We start from the raw sequence: 12,267 nt of genomic DNA on the forward strand, positions 1-12,267 counted from the left end.
ACTAAAAATCCAAAATTAGCTGGGCATGGTGGTACATGCCTGTAATCCCAGCTACTTGGGAGGCTGAGGCAGGAGAATTGCTTGAACCCTGGAAGGGGAGGTTGCAGTGAGCCAAGATCGTGCCATTGCACTCCAACCTGGGCAACAAGAGTGAAACTCCCATCTCAAAAAAAAAAAAAAGAAAACCGTATTTATTCTTGTTAAATGCCTTATTAAGACTGGCTTACTGAGAAAATAGTTTCATTTTTATTCATCCAAAAGTTATAAAATTTGGAAGCCAATTTCAACTGTAATAAATAACTTTTATGATTTTATAGACCTTTTAAGTGTCTACCTTATTACTTTTTTCATTGCTGTTAACACTGGGAATAATGGTTATTAATTTTTTTCTCCTCATTTTTGAAAAGACTACCATATAGGTCATATGGCAAAAAGGAGAGTTGAACATGATCTGAATTATTAAGCCCTGAATTTTAGGTTTCTAGATGTTGCATTTCATGTAGTTACATTTGTAATATTTTGTATAATGTAAATGTGTAATATTACCCATGCACCTCATATGGTTAGCTTATTTAATTTGGGCCAGGAAAGAATCTCCATTCTATATTTTTTAGATAGCAAGCTAACAAATAAGCAGGCAAGTAAAAGGAGCTTATGCATTTTTGTGGGAAGGATATATTTTTATGCTGGTTTATATACATAGTTATTTTTCCATATTTACTAAGCTGTCAATTTGAATAAAACTACTAAAATGACGAGATGTAAAAGAAGTTAGCTTTTTCTTTTCTTGTTATTTTCAGAGGGTTATTCAACACAATGCTTTGGAAGACCGATCCATATCTGATAAACAGCAGTGGGATGCAGCTATTTATTTTATGGAAGAGGCTCTGCAGGCTCGTCTCAAGGATAGTAAGTAGAGACGCAGCTTATTGAGTTCTGAGTTCACAGTGGTGAAGGAGTTATCCAACTTTAGTGAACATTTGTAAAAATATATTTAACATTTAAAAGTCTTTGTCATTAATACTATAGTTGAATATTATTTGTGGAATTTTTTTTTAGTCAACTGCTTTGTAGCTACTAAAACAAATGGACACATGATGCTTATATGTACTTATATTCTATAAAGCTATAATGCAGAATATTTTAGTGTGTTTGCTATTGTACTTACAGGAATTGTATAAGCAATTATACTTTTATGTATCATAAACTCATGTATAATTAAACTCTTACATATGTGCCATATCAGTCATGTGGGCTTTTTCCTTTATTTCAACTGCCTTCATACTGATATAGCACTTTGAAATAGTTAAGAAAGCAAGACCATTATTAGTTACAATTTGTGTACAGGTAAGTGATAAAATTGTTGATAAGTTAATTTTTTTTTTTCTAGCTGAAAATGCAATTGAAAACATGGTGGGTCCAGACTGGAAAAAGAGGTGGTTATACTGGAAGAATCGGACCCAAGAACAGGTGAAATAAACGCATCTCTAATCTTACGATGATATCATTGTGTTCATTTTCATTCAGGCATTAAAATATAACCTTTGTGTGGCTCTAGACCAGTCTCAGGAATTTTAAATGTTTTATGTCATCCTTTCTAAAATATAATGAATCTTTAGAATAAAGAATAAACTACATAAGAAAGTTTTTTTTAAGTGAAGTAGCCATGTTGTTAAAAGACAAGAGATGAAACATGCCCCTTTTGTGGTTGATTACTTTGTTCATTTCAATTCCCTGTTTGAGGTAAAAAGGAAGATTAAAGTTATGAACAGGCCAGGCAGAGTGGCTCATTCCTGTAATCACAACCCTTTGGGAGGCCAAGTTAGAGGAATCGCTTGAGTTCAGGAGTTTGAGACCAGCCTGGGCAACATAGCAAGACCTCTGCTTTATTAAAAGTCAAAAAAAATTAGCCAGGTGTGATGGCACATACCTGTTGTCCCAGCTACTAGTGAGGCTGAGGTGGGAAGGATTGCTTAAGCCTGGGAGGTCAAAGCTGCAGGGAAAAAAACTTGTGAATAGAAGAAAATGATAAGGTTTTCAGAGGACGTACAGTGAATATGCTTGGGGGGGAAAAGATACAATTTTTCTTGCCTTATTTTATTATCTATATCTATCATTAAAGTCCCTACCTCTCACCTCCACCCCTGTTCATTCCTTTCTGATTCTTATAGCTTCTTTTCCTATCTGATATTCAGTCTTATATCACTGTCTCATTCCTTGTTCATTCCTTAAATGAAAGAATCTAAATAGAACGTAGAATCTAACTACATCAATTAATGAAATAATGAAGATGAAAAAGATTTAGCATCCAATCCATTTTCTTTTCTTGTTTGCTTTGTTCCTTGAATTCATTTAGAGAAAGGAGATCAAGGAATGGAAAAATAGAGGAGAAAGAGAGAATAAAAATTGACCAAATGAGATGTCCCTATTTCTTTATATTTTCATGTTCATTTTAAACACAGAGTTAATTGTATAATCTATATCCTATTTTTTCCTAGTTTCCCACATTTCTTGTTTCATAAGTTCTCTATCAGACATGAGTCTCAACTTCCTCAAAATAATGAAGAGACCGTCTTCTTTTTCTTTGTGTTTTTTTATTATTATTATTATTATTTTGGTAATGACTTTTGTGAAAAATGAGCCGTTAAGAGACTGAAGTGAAGCTGAAGAAGTGGACAGTTAGTGATTGGGTCATGCATGTGTTCAGGATGCATTGGTTATCTCTGCTCTACAGATGGGCCGAGAGAAGGAGGTCTGTCAGAAAAGAATTTCTAGGGATCCATCCAAGGTTTCTGACTTTGATAGAGGAAGATGCATTGATTAGAAAGAGCTGCTGTAAGGGAGATAAACTGCAAAAGAAAAATGGTGTCTGGCCTTCAAGACTTAGTGATATTAGGCCTAAAGTCTCTGGAACAATTGATGGCACTCCTCAGCAACTGACTGGTGGTTAATGTGCTTTGGCCCAACACTCTCTGAAAGAAATGATTCCTGCTAGTAAGTTATTTTTTTCAGGAACTTAAACCCACAGGGGAATCCCTTCAAGAGAAACAAAGGAATTCACCTGAAAGTCAGTGCAAAGGGTCTGTAAACCTAGAAGAGGAATCGGGAAAGAAACCCTTTAGAGAAGAGCCTTCTCCCCCACAGGATTTCAGGGCAGCATGTGCGAGACCCAGGCTGACTGTAGAACAGAGGCCATAATTTGGAATATAGAAGGGAGGGGCATCTGAATCACCTAGGGAGGTGTTTATATATATTGTTTTGGTTTTTCCTTCAAAAGCTAGCCTCGTGTCAGACTCACGGAGTCAAGCTCTCCTTCTCTGTCCTTTCTCCCTCCCACTCCCAGTTGAAAACAAGTGTTTTCAGCCTCACACCTGGAGGTCACAGGGAGAGACAGAGGTTCTAGAAGAGGTTGAGAATATCCCTAGGTCTCACATTGTAAGTTCACATAGCTGAATGACAGGATTTGGCAGGAAAAGAAACTTAAAGATGAGAAATCCATTCTCTGAAAAGTGTTTTGTGTTTTTGTGTTTCTTTTTTGTTCGTTTTCTAGGAAAATTCATCCCTTTGAAACATTCTCACCTTGTTTGAGCCAAACTAATGGACATTTTTGGTCAGGATAGATCCAAGAGTAGTTCTCTCTTCTGAGGGCCAAGTGTAGTGACAGTCAAGTGGTGATGGATAGAAAGGGGGAAGTAAAACACGAGGCAGGATGAGCTTGGGAACACCATTACCAGCAATTTCCTTTCCATCTCAAACTGAATAGTACATGTTTAAGCAAACAGTGAACTTTCTCTTTATCAAATGCTCTTTTTTCTAAAGTGTTAGTTTTCAGAGAGTATTAATTAGTAGTTCCATTTACAAGCTAATTGTTTGCATGTATGTGTTAATCTTGTCTAACTACTCAGATTTCATAGCTGTGATAGAGTTTGGGGCAAAAAAAAACACTCAGTTTCACAGCTGTGGTAGATTTTCTATTCTAGTAATTTATTTAGGGCAATGATTGAATTTAAAGCTAGTATCTTGTATCATACAATTTTGAGTGGAGGTTTGAAAAATGACAAGATTAATTTAACACAGTATAAGAATCTTGTTATCAAACATAACTAGTGTATGTACGTTTTCCTCCTTTGGTAAAGAGATTATGAATAATTACAGAAAAGAGACTGGAAGTGAATTTAAGAAGGATAGATACCTCACAGAAGCAGTCTGAAGTACCATTTTTTATGAAAAGGCTTTTTAAAAATCAAACTGTGCATTTTATATTTATTGAAAAAGAGACATGTCACCAGGTTAAATCCTTACAGTAATCTCGTTCTTAAGTGTAGTTCTTAGATACGAGGCATTTTAGAACGTCAACTCTTCCCATGCATTCAGGGTGCTTTTTCCTAGATTCAAATTATACCCTACGGTCAAGAAAGAAAGAGAATACATAGTAAGATTCCTGGTGCTGTAACTTCCACAGCAAAAACATTTCAGCAAAAGTAAACACATAGCAAGTATGGCTAATCCCTGGGTTTTTTCCTCGCTCATAAGGCAAATTGTTCTGCGTTCATAGGCCATTTGCCATATTCATAAGCCAGGGTGCTGTGTTCTTTCTCGTGTTTCTTTCTTGTTTGTTGTGATTAAGCTTGTGGTATCTTTTATGCAATAGTAATATATTTATTAAAATCGAGACTGTTTCTCAAGCGCCAAATTGTGAACCAGCTAAACACAGTCCTTTTTTAAACATTTTAAAGTGTGTTCACAATGAAACCAAGAATGAATTGGAGAAGATGTTGAAATGTAATGAGGAGCACCCAGCTTATCTTGCAAGTGATGAAATAACCACAGTCCGGAAGAACCTTGAATCCCGAGGAGTAGAAGTAGATCCAAGCTTGGTAATAAAGACTGCTGAAAAGCAGGAATCCGCTTCTTTAATATTTGTTTCTTGCAGTAAATGTTACTACAAGTGTTAGTTAGATATTTAAGTGCTTAATTTGACTTTTGTCATGTGTACATTCGCTGACAGTAAAAGCTTAGTCATTTTGTTTGCGTGAAGAGAAGGAATTTTATTCTCAGTATTGCTTTTTTAAGGGTAATGCTTTAATTTGTAAATGGGGAAATTTACTTTGGCAAGTTCAATGGTCAACAGTCAGTTCTTGCAGAATGGGATGAAGCCGACCCAGACCTTTGCCCCACATCACATTGTTTCAGATTGCAAAATAGAATTTCTGTTTAAAAATGGCATATGTTTAAAAATATATATGTGTTTTTGTGTGTGATTTACAGTCAAATGTAACTCAATTAGATGTGTGAGTGGATTCAGAAAAAATAAAAAATAAAAATGTTGTTTTTTTTTTAAATTAGATACGACCATTGAGTTCTAGCTGCATATTCCTCTTTTATTAGTGTGAGAATAAAAATAGTCTATACTTTAGGCTACTTTTTGCTTACCTTCATGATACTTTTTGAAGATGAATTTTAAAAAATACTTTTGGGCCTACGTTTTTTAAAAACTACATTCTCTACTGCTTAGTTAAGATGTAAGAAATTCAAAAGCTCATTATTATATTAGCCTAAGTGAACACAATTAGAAAAATAAGTCTAGTAGGGAAATCAATCATTAACAAATTGCAAAGCCACACAAACTCTTTTAAAGATTATATGCTATTTATGTTTCTGTACTTGAGGGATGAGTATACTTATTTTAAATTCCATTGGAGGTCAGAACAAGTAAAAAAATAAAAATAAAATTGGTAAAACTCAAAGCAGTTTATACATCTAGCATTATTTATAAATTGAAAATGAGATTGCAACTAATTATTACATCAGATATTTTCATTGAATATAGATTTAATTTTTATTCTCATTGGTCCCAGTTCTCATTAACAATAAGTTATATTCAGTTTGACACTTTTAAATGTTATGTGGCACGTTGGTGAATACAGTAAGAGGGATTTTCTCTTCAGGGTGGTATAGAAGAGATGTTACGTGATTTTTTTTTTTTTTTTTTTGAAGTTTTTGCTCATGTCTTAGGCATGAATTGATTGTATGTCTTAATTAGTTTCTAAGACCAAGAAAACCTCAGGTTTGTTAAGTGACAGTTTGTTCAGTGCACTTTGCAAAGCTATAAAATAAGTAGCAAAGTACCACAAGAATATTGCATGGACTAGATGTCAGGACATGTGAATGCTAGTGTATTTCCGTTATATTAGCTAATAATATGTCCTTTAATAATTGCTACCACTTTTCTGACCTCACTTTTCTTACCTGTCTAATGGGGTTGATGTTTGTTCTTGTTAACATTATTGCTGTTTTGCTCAAAGAAGGACAGAATACCGGTATTAAAGAATATTGAACACTCGGACTATCTAGCAATAAAGTGCTAGGAATCATACTGGTATGGTAGCAGTGAAATTTGATAAACAGAAAGGAAATGTTGAGTTGATAGACGTGATCTGAGACCGTCGTCTTAGTCCTAACTCTTCTTAGATAAGGCTTTCAACCTCTTTTTGCATTGGTTTCCTCACGTCTAACTAGGGGAAGATAATACCTACCCTATCTACTCCACAAGATGATTATTTAATTATGATAACAGCATTTGTTTAAATCGTTGCTAATTTTTAAGTGCATAAACTGGTAATGGTTCAGAGTAGTAGTAGATCTAATCTTTGTCTTAAAAAAAGTAAGTGAATAAAAAAATTTGAATAACTATGTAAAGAATAACCTTGCTTTTACTCTTAATTAACTTTTTTGGTAAATAAATTTTTTGTGCAACTTCTCAGAGTGTGATTGATAAACATGAATAGTATACAGTAACTCTTTGTTTTCTTTTCTCATTTTAGATTAAGGATACTTGGCATCAAGTTTATAGAAGACATTTTTTAAAAACAGCTCTAAACCATTGTAACCTTTGTCGAAGAGGTTTTTATTACTACCAGAGGCATTTTGTAGATTCTGAGGTAGGGTTTCCAAAAACAAAGAGAAATATTTTTAAGCAATAGTTGTTAAAGTATGCTTAAAAGTAAACTTTAGCTTAAGCATTAATTTTACGTCCTTTGATCATCTGGGGAAAAAAAGTATGTATAATTTATAAAGAATAATCTAACTCTTATCTTTTCAAAGATATTTGCCACTTTGTTAGTAACTACATCTTACGTGCGTATTATCCCCAATGCTTATAAGAATGTGTGAATATAAATAGTAAAAAAAAGTGTGAATATAAATAGTAAAAAAATAAAGTAACAGGAAATAGTCTCTTATAATTCCCTGACCTATAAGGATTTTAGTTAACATTTTTATGTATTTCTTTTCAACTTTTTCTATACACAGGGAGAGAGAGAGAGAAAGAGAGGGAAAGAGAAAGTGTGTGTGTATCTGTGTGTGTGTAACATAACCACCCATTTGCATAATGGAAATCATACTGCAAAACAATTTTTATCATGCTTTTTTCAGGTGTCATAATTATTTCTTCATATCACTAAATCTTGTTTAATCATGAAGTTCTTATATTAGAATGATTCATAATCTAAAGTAACCCCTAGGTGGCAGCAGGCTGATATATTTTGAGCTTTTTCTTACAAGCAAAAATGCTTTCAAATATCCTTTTGAAAAAGCTCAGTTCATCAACAATCTTATTTAATTGAGACCTCTGACATGCTGTTCTTTCGTTTCCAGTAGATGAAAATAAATTCGTATTTAAATGCACCTAATTAAAAGTGGCAAGTTTTTTTGCATAATTTTAATTGTGGAGGAAACTTCTTTCTATAGAAACTTCTGTAGAAAGAAGAAACTTCTATAGAAACTGCCTTCTATAGAAAAAGCTTCTTTTTAAATACATCAATCTATTTTCATACACAGCTGAATTTTAAAAATGACTTGAGTGCAGACTCAAAGAGAAGGGGTTAACCTAAGGACATATTTAAGATAAATATGGTTAATGAAATGAAATATAAATGGAGGGTATATGCTATGAATTTCAACTTACATACAATGTAATGGAATTGTCTACTACTCAAGCTTATTTGCTTTGTCGTTAGAATTGAAACAAAGCTATCTAGGTGTCAGACATATAGAAGCCAAATTATGTAAAATTTCATGGCTCTGTACATATACTGTAGCTTAGATCTACAGTATATGCATTAGGTAAATCTGGGTACTTTTTAAGCTTAGGACGTATGTACTGGTTCTAGTAGTTGTATGTGTTTACGATTATAGTTTTCATTTTAACTTTGCCTCTGGTAATCTTAGTTATTTAATATTTCAGTTGGAATGCAATGATGTGGTCTTGTTTTGGCGTATACAGCGCATGCTTGCTATCACCGCAAATACTTTAAGGCAACAACTTACAAACACTGAAGGTAAGCCACATACGGACTGCAGTCTTATTCTGACAGTAAAAAATAATAGTGGTGATATCCATATTTAATACAAGGATGCCAAAATACTTCCCTAAAATAGATTTATTAGAAAAACTGGCCAGGTGTGGTAGCTCATGCCTGTAATCCCAGCACGTTGAGAAGCCGAGGCAGGAGAACCGCTTGAGGCCTGGAGTTTGAGACCAGCCTGGGCAGCATTGCGAGACTCTGTTGCTACCAAACAATAAAATAAATTAGCCGGGCATGGTGGCACACATCTGTAGTCCTGGCTGTTTGGGAGGATCCCTTGAGCCCTAGGATTTTGAGGCTCCAGTGAGCTATGATCATGCCACTGCACTGTAGCCTAGGTGACAGAGTAAGACCTTGTCTCTTTAAAGAAAAAACAGAAAAAGAAATTATTATTTGCTTTTAAAATAAACCATAATTGGAAAAGATGGGCTATAAAACATACCGGGAGTTTATTTTCATTGCATGAAACTCTTTTGGGAATTCACTCCTAGGTATCACTTAGTTTTTTGGGAAATCTGCGCTTCCATTAGAGTATATAGCTTGAGAATATGACATTCTCTGAGACTCTATGACTGTGAAAAGTATTAACTTAGCAATAGTTCTAACATGATAAAAATTTACTCTCCATATATAGGTTAATTTTATCATCTTTATTCATTTATAAAAACGATGCTTCTCAGGTTTTTTAACTTTGTTTAAACAGTTAGGCGATTAGAGAAAAATGTTAAAGAGGTATTGGAAGATTTTGCTGAAGACAGTGAGAAGAAGATTAAATTGCTTACTGGTAAACGTGTTCAACTGGCGGAAGACCTCAGTAAGTAGTTCTTCCTGCCCTCTACCTTACTACCTTTCCACCTTTCCCATTTCCATTTGCTTGTTGATCCATTTAATCTCAAGCTTACAGAAAAGGTACAAAGAATTGGGCTGGGCGCGGTGGCTCACGCCTGTAGTCCCAGCACTTTGGGAGGCCAAGGTGGGCGGAAAACAAGGTCAGGAGATCGAGACCATCCTGGCTAACACGGTGAAACCCCATCTCTACTAAAAATACAAAAAAATTAGCCGGGCGCGGTTGCGGGCGCCTGTAGTCCCAGCTAGTCGGGAGGCTGAGGCAGGAGAAGGGCGTCAACCTGGGAGGCGGAGCTTGCTGTGAGCGGAGATCCTGCCTGGAAGTGCACTCCAGCCTGGAAGAAAGAGTGAGACTCTGTCTCAAAAAAATAAAAAGTGTGTTACAATGAATTTTTTTCTTCTCCAAACTATTTGAGAGTAAGTTGATGACCTTAAGTCCTATCACTTCCAAGTAGGTTCATGTATAGTTCTTAGAAACCGATTTTCTCACAGCAACCAAACACTGATAAATTACAATATCTAATTCTCAGACCCCTTTCAAGTTTCACCCATTCCCCAGTATTATCCTTCCATATAACAAGATGTCCCAGGCTCAATACTGACCCAGCTTCCTTTTTATGAAGAACGGTGTTTAAAAATGGAGACCTAGACATTATATATGCTCACTGTTACTAGAATATCACTGTTCCCTGGTTTCTCAGTGGAAAGAGCTAGGAAATAAGTGTTGTGTATGTTTGTGTGTGTGCAGGTGAATATACACACACTGGCATCTGTACTCCTAAATCATGTGTATATTTATATATTAAAACCTGAGTTGATACTGATGCTTCCCATTTTAACCCAGCTTACAGGGTTTGTTCTAGTGTTCTCCCTTTCGGTATTTGTCACTCCCTTTCCTGATGGAAAATGGGCTTCTAGTATCCTTCATGTATTTTCACATTTTGGTCAGTCCTCCTGTACATAACCAAACTTGAATGAAGACATGTCCTTTTCCATTGCAGAAATGTTCTTTTTCCCCAGCTTGGACTCTTAACACTACACACCAGGCCATCACATGGTGCCACACCCAGCATTGACACTTCTTTTACCTTGTCTGGGCTCTGACATCTGTGCCAGGTTGCTTTTCTTCATGGAGTCCTTTTTACTGAGCTCTGCTCTGACGCTTCGTGCCGGGTGCCTCCCCATCTCATCCTTCCCACCTGCTAGCCCCTACCCGACCCCACAGATTCCCTCTTCACCTGAAGCCAGACCATGCCTTTGTGGAGATACCCTCTTCACCCTGCCTGTGCTTTGCCAGCCTGCACCAGGCCACCCTCCTGCACAGATACTCTCCTCCTTACTGGACCAGGCTACCAACAGCCCCGTATGAATCCATTGTAACCCAGGTCAGGCATTAACACCTACAGTAGGCTACCGCAGCTTCCCCTTCCCACCCTCCTAGCTTGGCCCTACTAATAATCACTTTGTCACTGTTCAGGGGGATATTTGGTTCTTTCTTGTAGGTTCCTAGCTTTAAGATAGGATTGCCTACTAAAATTTACTTAGATCCTTGAGAACTCAAGGAAATCAGTGAAACATTATTGTTATTAAATAAAAATAAAATACCTGTAGTTGGTTCCTCTGTTTGAGCCTGTCTTGTTACAAGTTTCCCTTATTTCAGCTTCGTGTAACCAAGTATTTTTTTCTTTCAATTTTTTTCTTTCAATTTGCTGTCTTACTAGTTTTCTGATATCTAAAAGGAAAAAAGCAGATACTATTAAGAAATTAGAAGTTCTGCAAATTTAAAAGCAGTTTCTAAGCTGAATTGTAGGATTACAATACAATCAATAGGAATATCCTGAAGAAAACAGGCAGGGTTCTTCTGTTTTATACCCTGTGCCTGCGCAGTGTGCTCTCCCCTCGTCATCAGCCCTTGTGGTCTCATTCTCTCCCTGTAGTAATAATCTAAGGTCTGCAGTGCTTTCTCCTTTCCTTTTCTTTCTTCCTTTAAATATTCTTCTTTTGAAACATTTTAACTTTTATTTTCATTTTCTGTCACTTTTGGTTTTTTTCATGCCACCTTGGCAATATAGTTAAGTTTGTGCTAACGTAGAAGATTAGTGCTCAAATCTGAATTGCCATTTACTACTAGCTGTGTCATTCTCGGCGGGGAATCTCCCAGAGCCTTAGCTTCTTTATTTGTAAAATGACTATTATAGTGGTTGTTTCTCAGGATTGTTAGAATTACTTCAGCAAACATTTGCAAGTCCCTGGTTCATAATTGCATGCTAAATTAGCATTGTTACAGGAAGAGGTATGTCATTGTCACAGTGTATACAAATATATTTCTTATATATCCCTCATGATATAATTATCAAGACAGTGAAACAATTCAATGAATTTTACCAGCATAACACATTTTTAAGTGATTGAAAAATCGTAAGCATCTTTTCTTATATTTTTAATAGAGGCTTTGCAACACCGTCACTCTCTGCTCCCAATTTGATTATTTTTAAAAAGTGGATTACTAACTCAGATAGGTACACAGTCAAGCCAAGTTTTATGTTCTACTGGTGGTTTTCCTGAGAAAGCAGTTATGTAACTCCCTTGGAATGATTTACTACTTTTGTACATATAAAATTGTGGTGGTGTTAACGTACCAAATAATGTCCTTGGAAACAAGGGTTTTGCCAGTGACTCAGCTCCGTCAGTCACCCTCAACGAGATGAGCCATGACTTTGTCCATTAGTTGGAAAAGAATCTGGAGAGTGCCTTTTGCTTATTGTTTATCGTTGGTCTGACACTTGGGAATATGGTCATGGATACTTCAGCCAGCCAGAAAACTTTCAAAATTTAAGTTATTAATGTATTATAAGGATCAAAATTTCTAGTATAACCTGTTCAGTTAGAACATAGTATGTTGGTTAATTGGATTTGGAGAAAAGGAGGCAATCAAGTTATTACAGTTTCAACATGTTGCAAAAGATTGTATAGATTGTTAAAATGTTGATGCATTCATATTTTTTTGCCAGTTTTAAGCTTGTATGATTTTAAATCATTTTCTCACCTTGGAGAC

The 12,267-nt window shown here is 35.6% G+C and overlaps 1 protein-coding gene across 3 annotated transcripts in view; it reads left to right on the forward strand.

Annotated features, from left to right (window-relative positions):
- OPA1 (OPA1, mitochondrial dynamin like GTPase) overlaps nucleotides 1-12,267 on the forward strand; it is a 99,920-nt gene that overhangs the window by 60,563 nt on the left and 27,090 nt on the right. For all 3 annotated transcript variants that reach the window (XM_025376130.1, XM_025376132.1, XM_025376131.1), the window contains 6 exons: nucleotides 801-909; nucleotides 1,391-1,470; nucleotides 4,737-4,877; nucleotides 6,825-6,941; nucleotides 8,246-8,339; nucleotides 9,070-9,180. In XM_025376130.1, coding sequence (XP_025231915.1) covers nucleotides 801-909; nucleotides 1,391-1,470; nucleotides 4,737-4,877; nucleotides 6,825-6,941; nucleotides 8,246-8,339; nucleotides 9,070-9,180 — 652 coding nt within the window. The remainder of the gene's footprint in view (nucleotides 1-800; nucleotides 910-1,390; nucleotides 1,471-4,736; nucleotides 4,878-6,824; nucleotides 6,942-8,245; nucleotides 8,340-9,069; nucleotides 9,181-12,267) is intronic.

The sequence above is a fragment of the Theropithecus gelada genome, chromosome 2, assembly GCF_003255815.1.
Source record: "Theropithecus gelada isolate Dixy chromosome 2, Tgel_1.0, whole genome shotgun sequence".
Classification (NCBI taxonomy): Eukaryota; Metazoa; Chordata; class Mammalia; order Primates; family Cercopithecidae; genus Theropithecus; species Theropithecus gelada.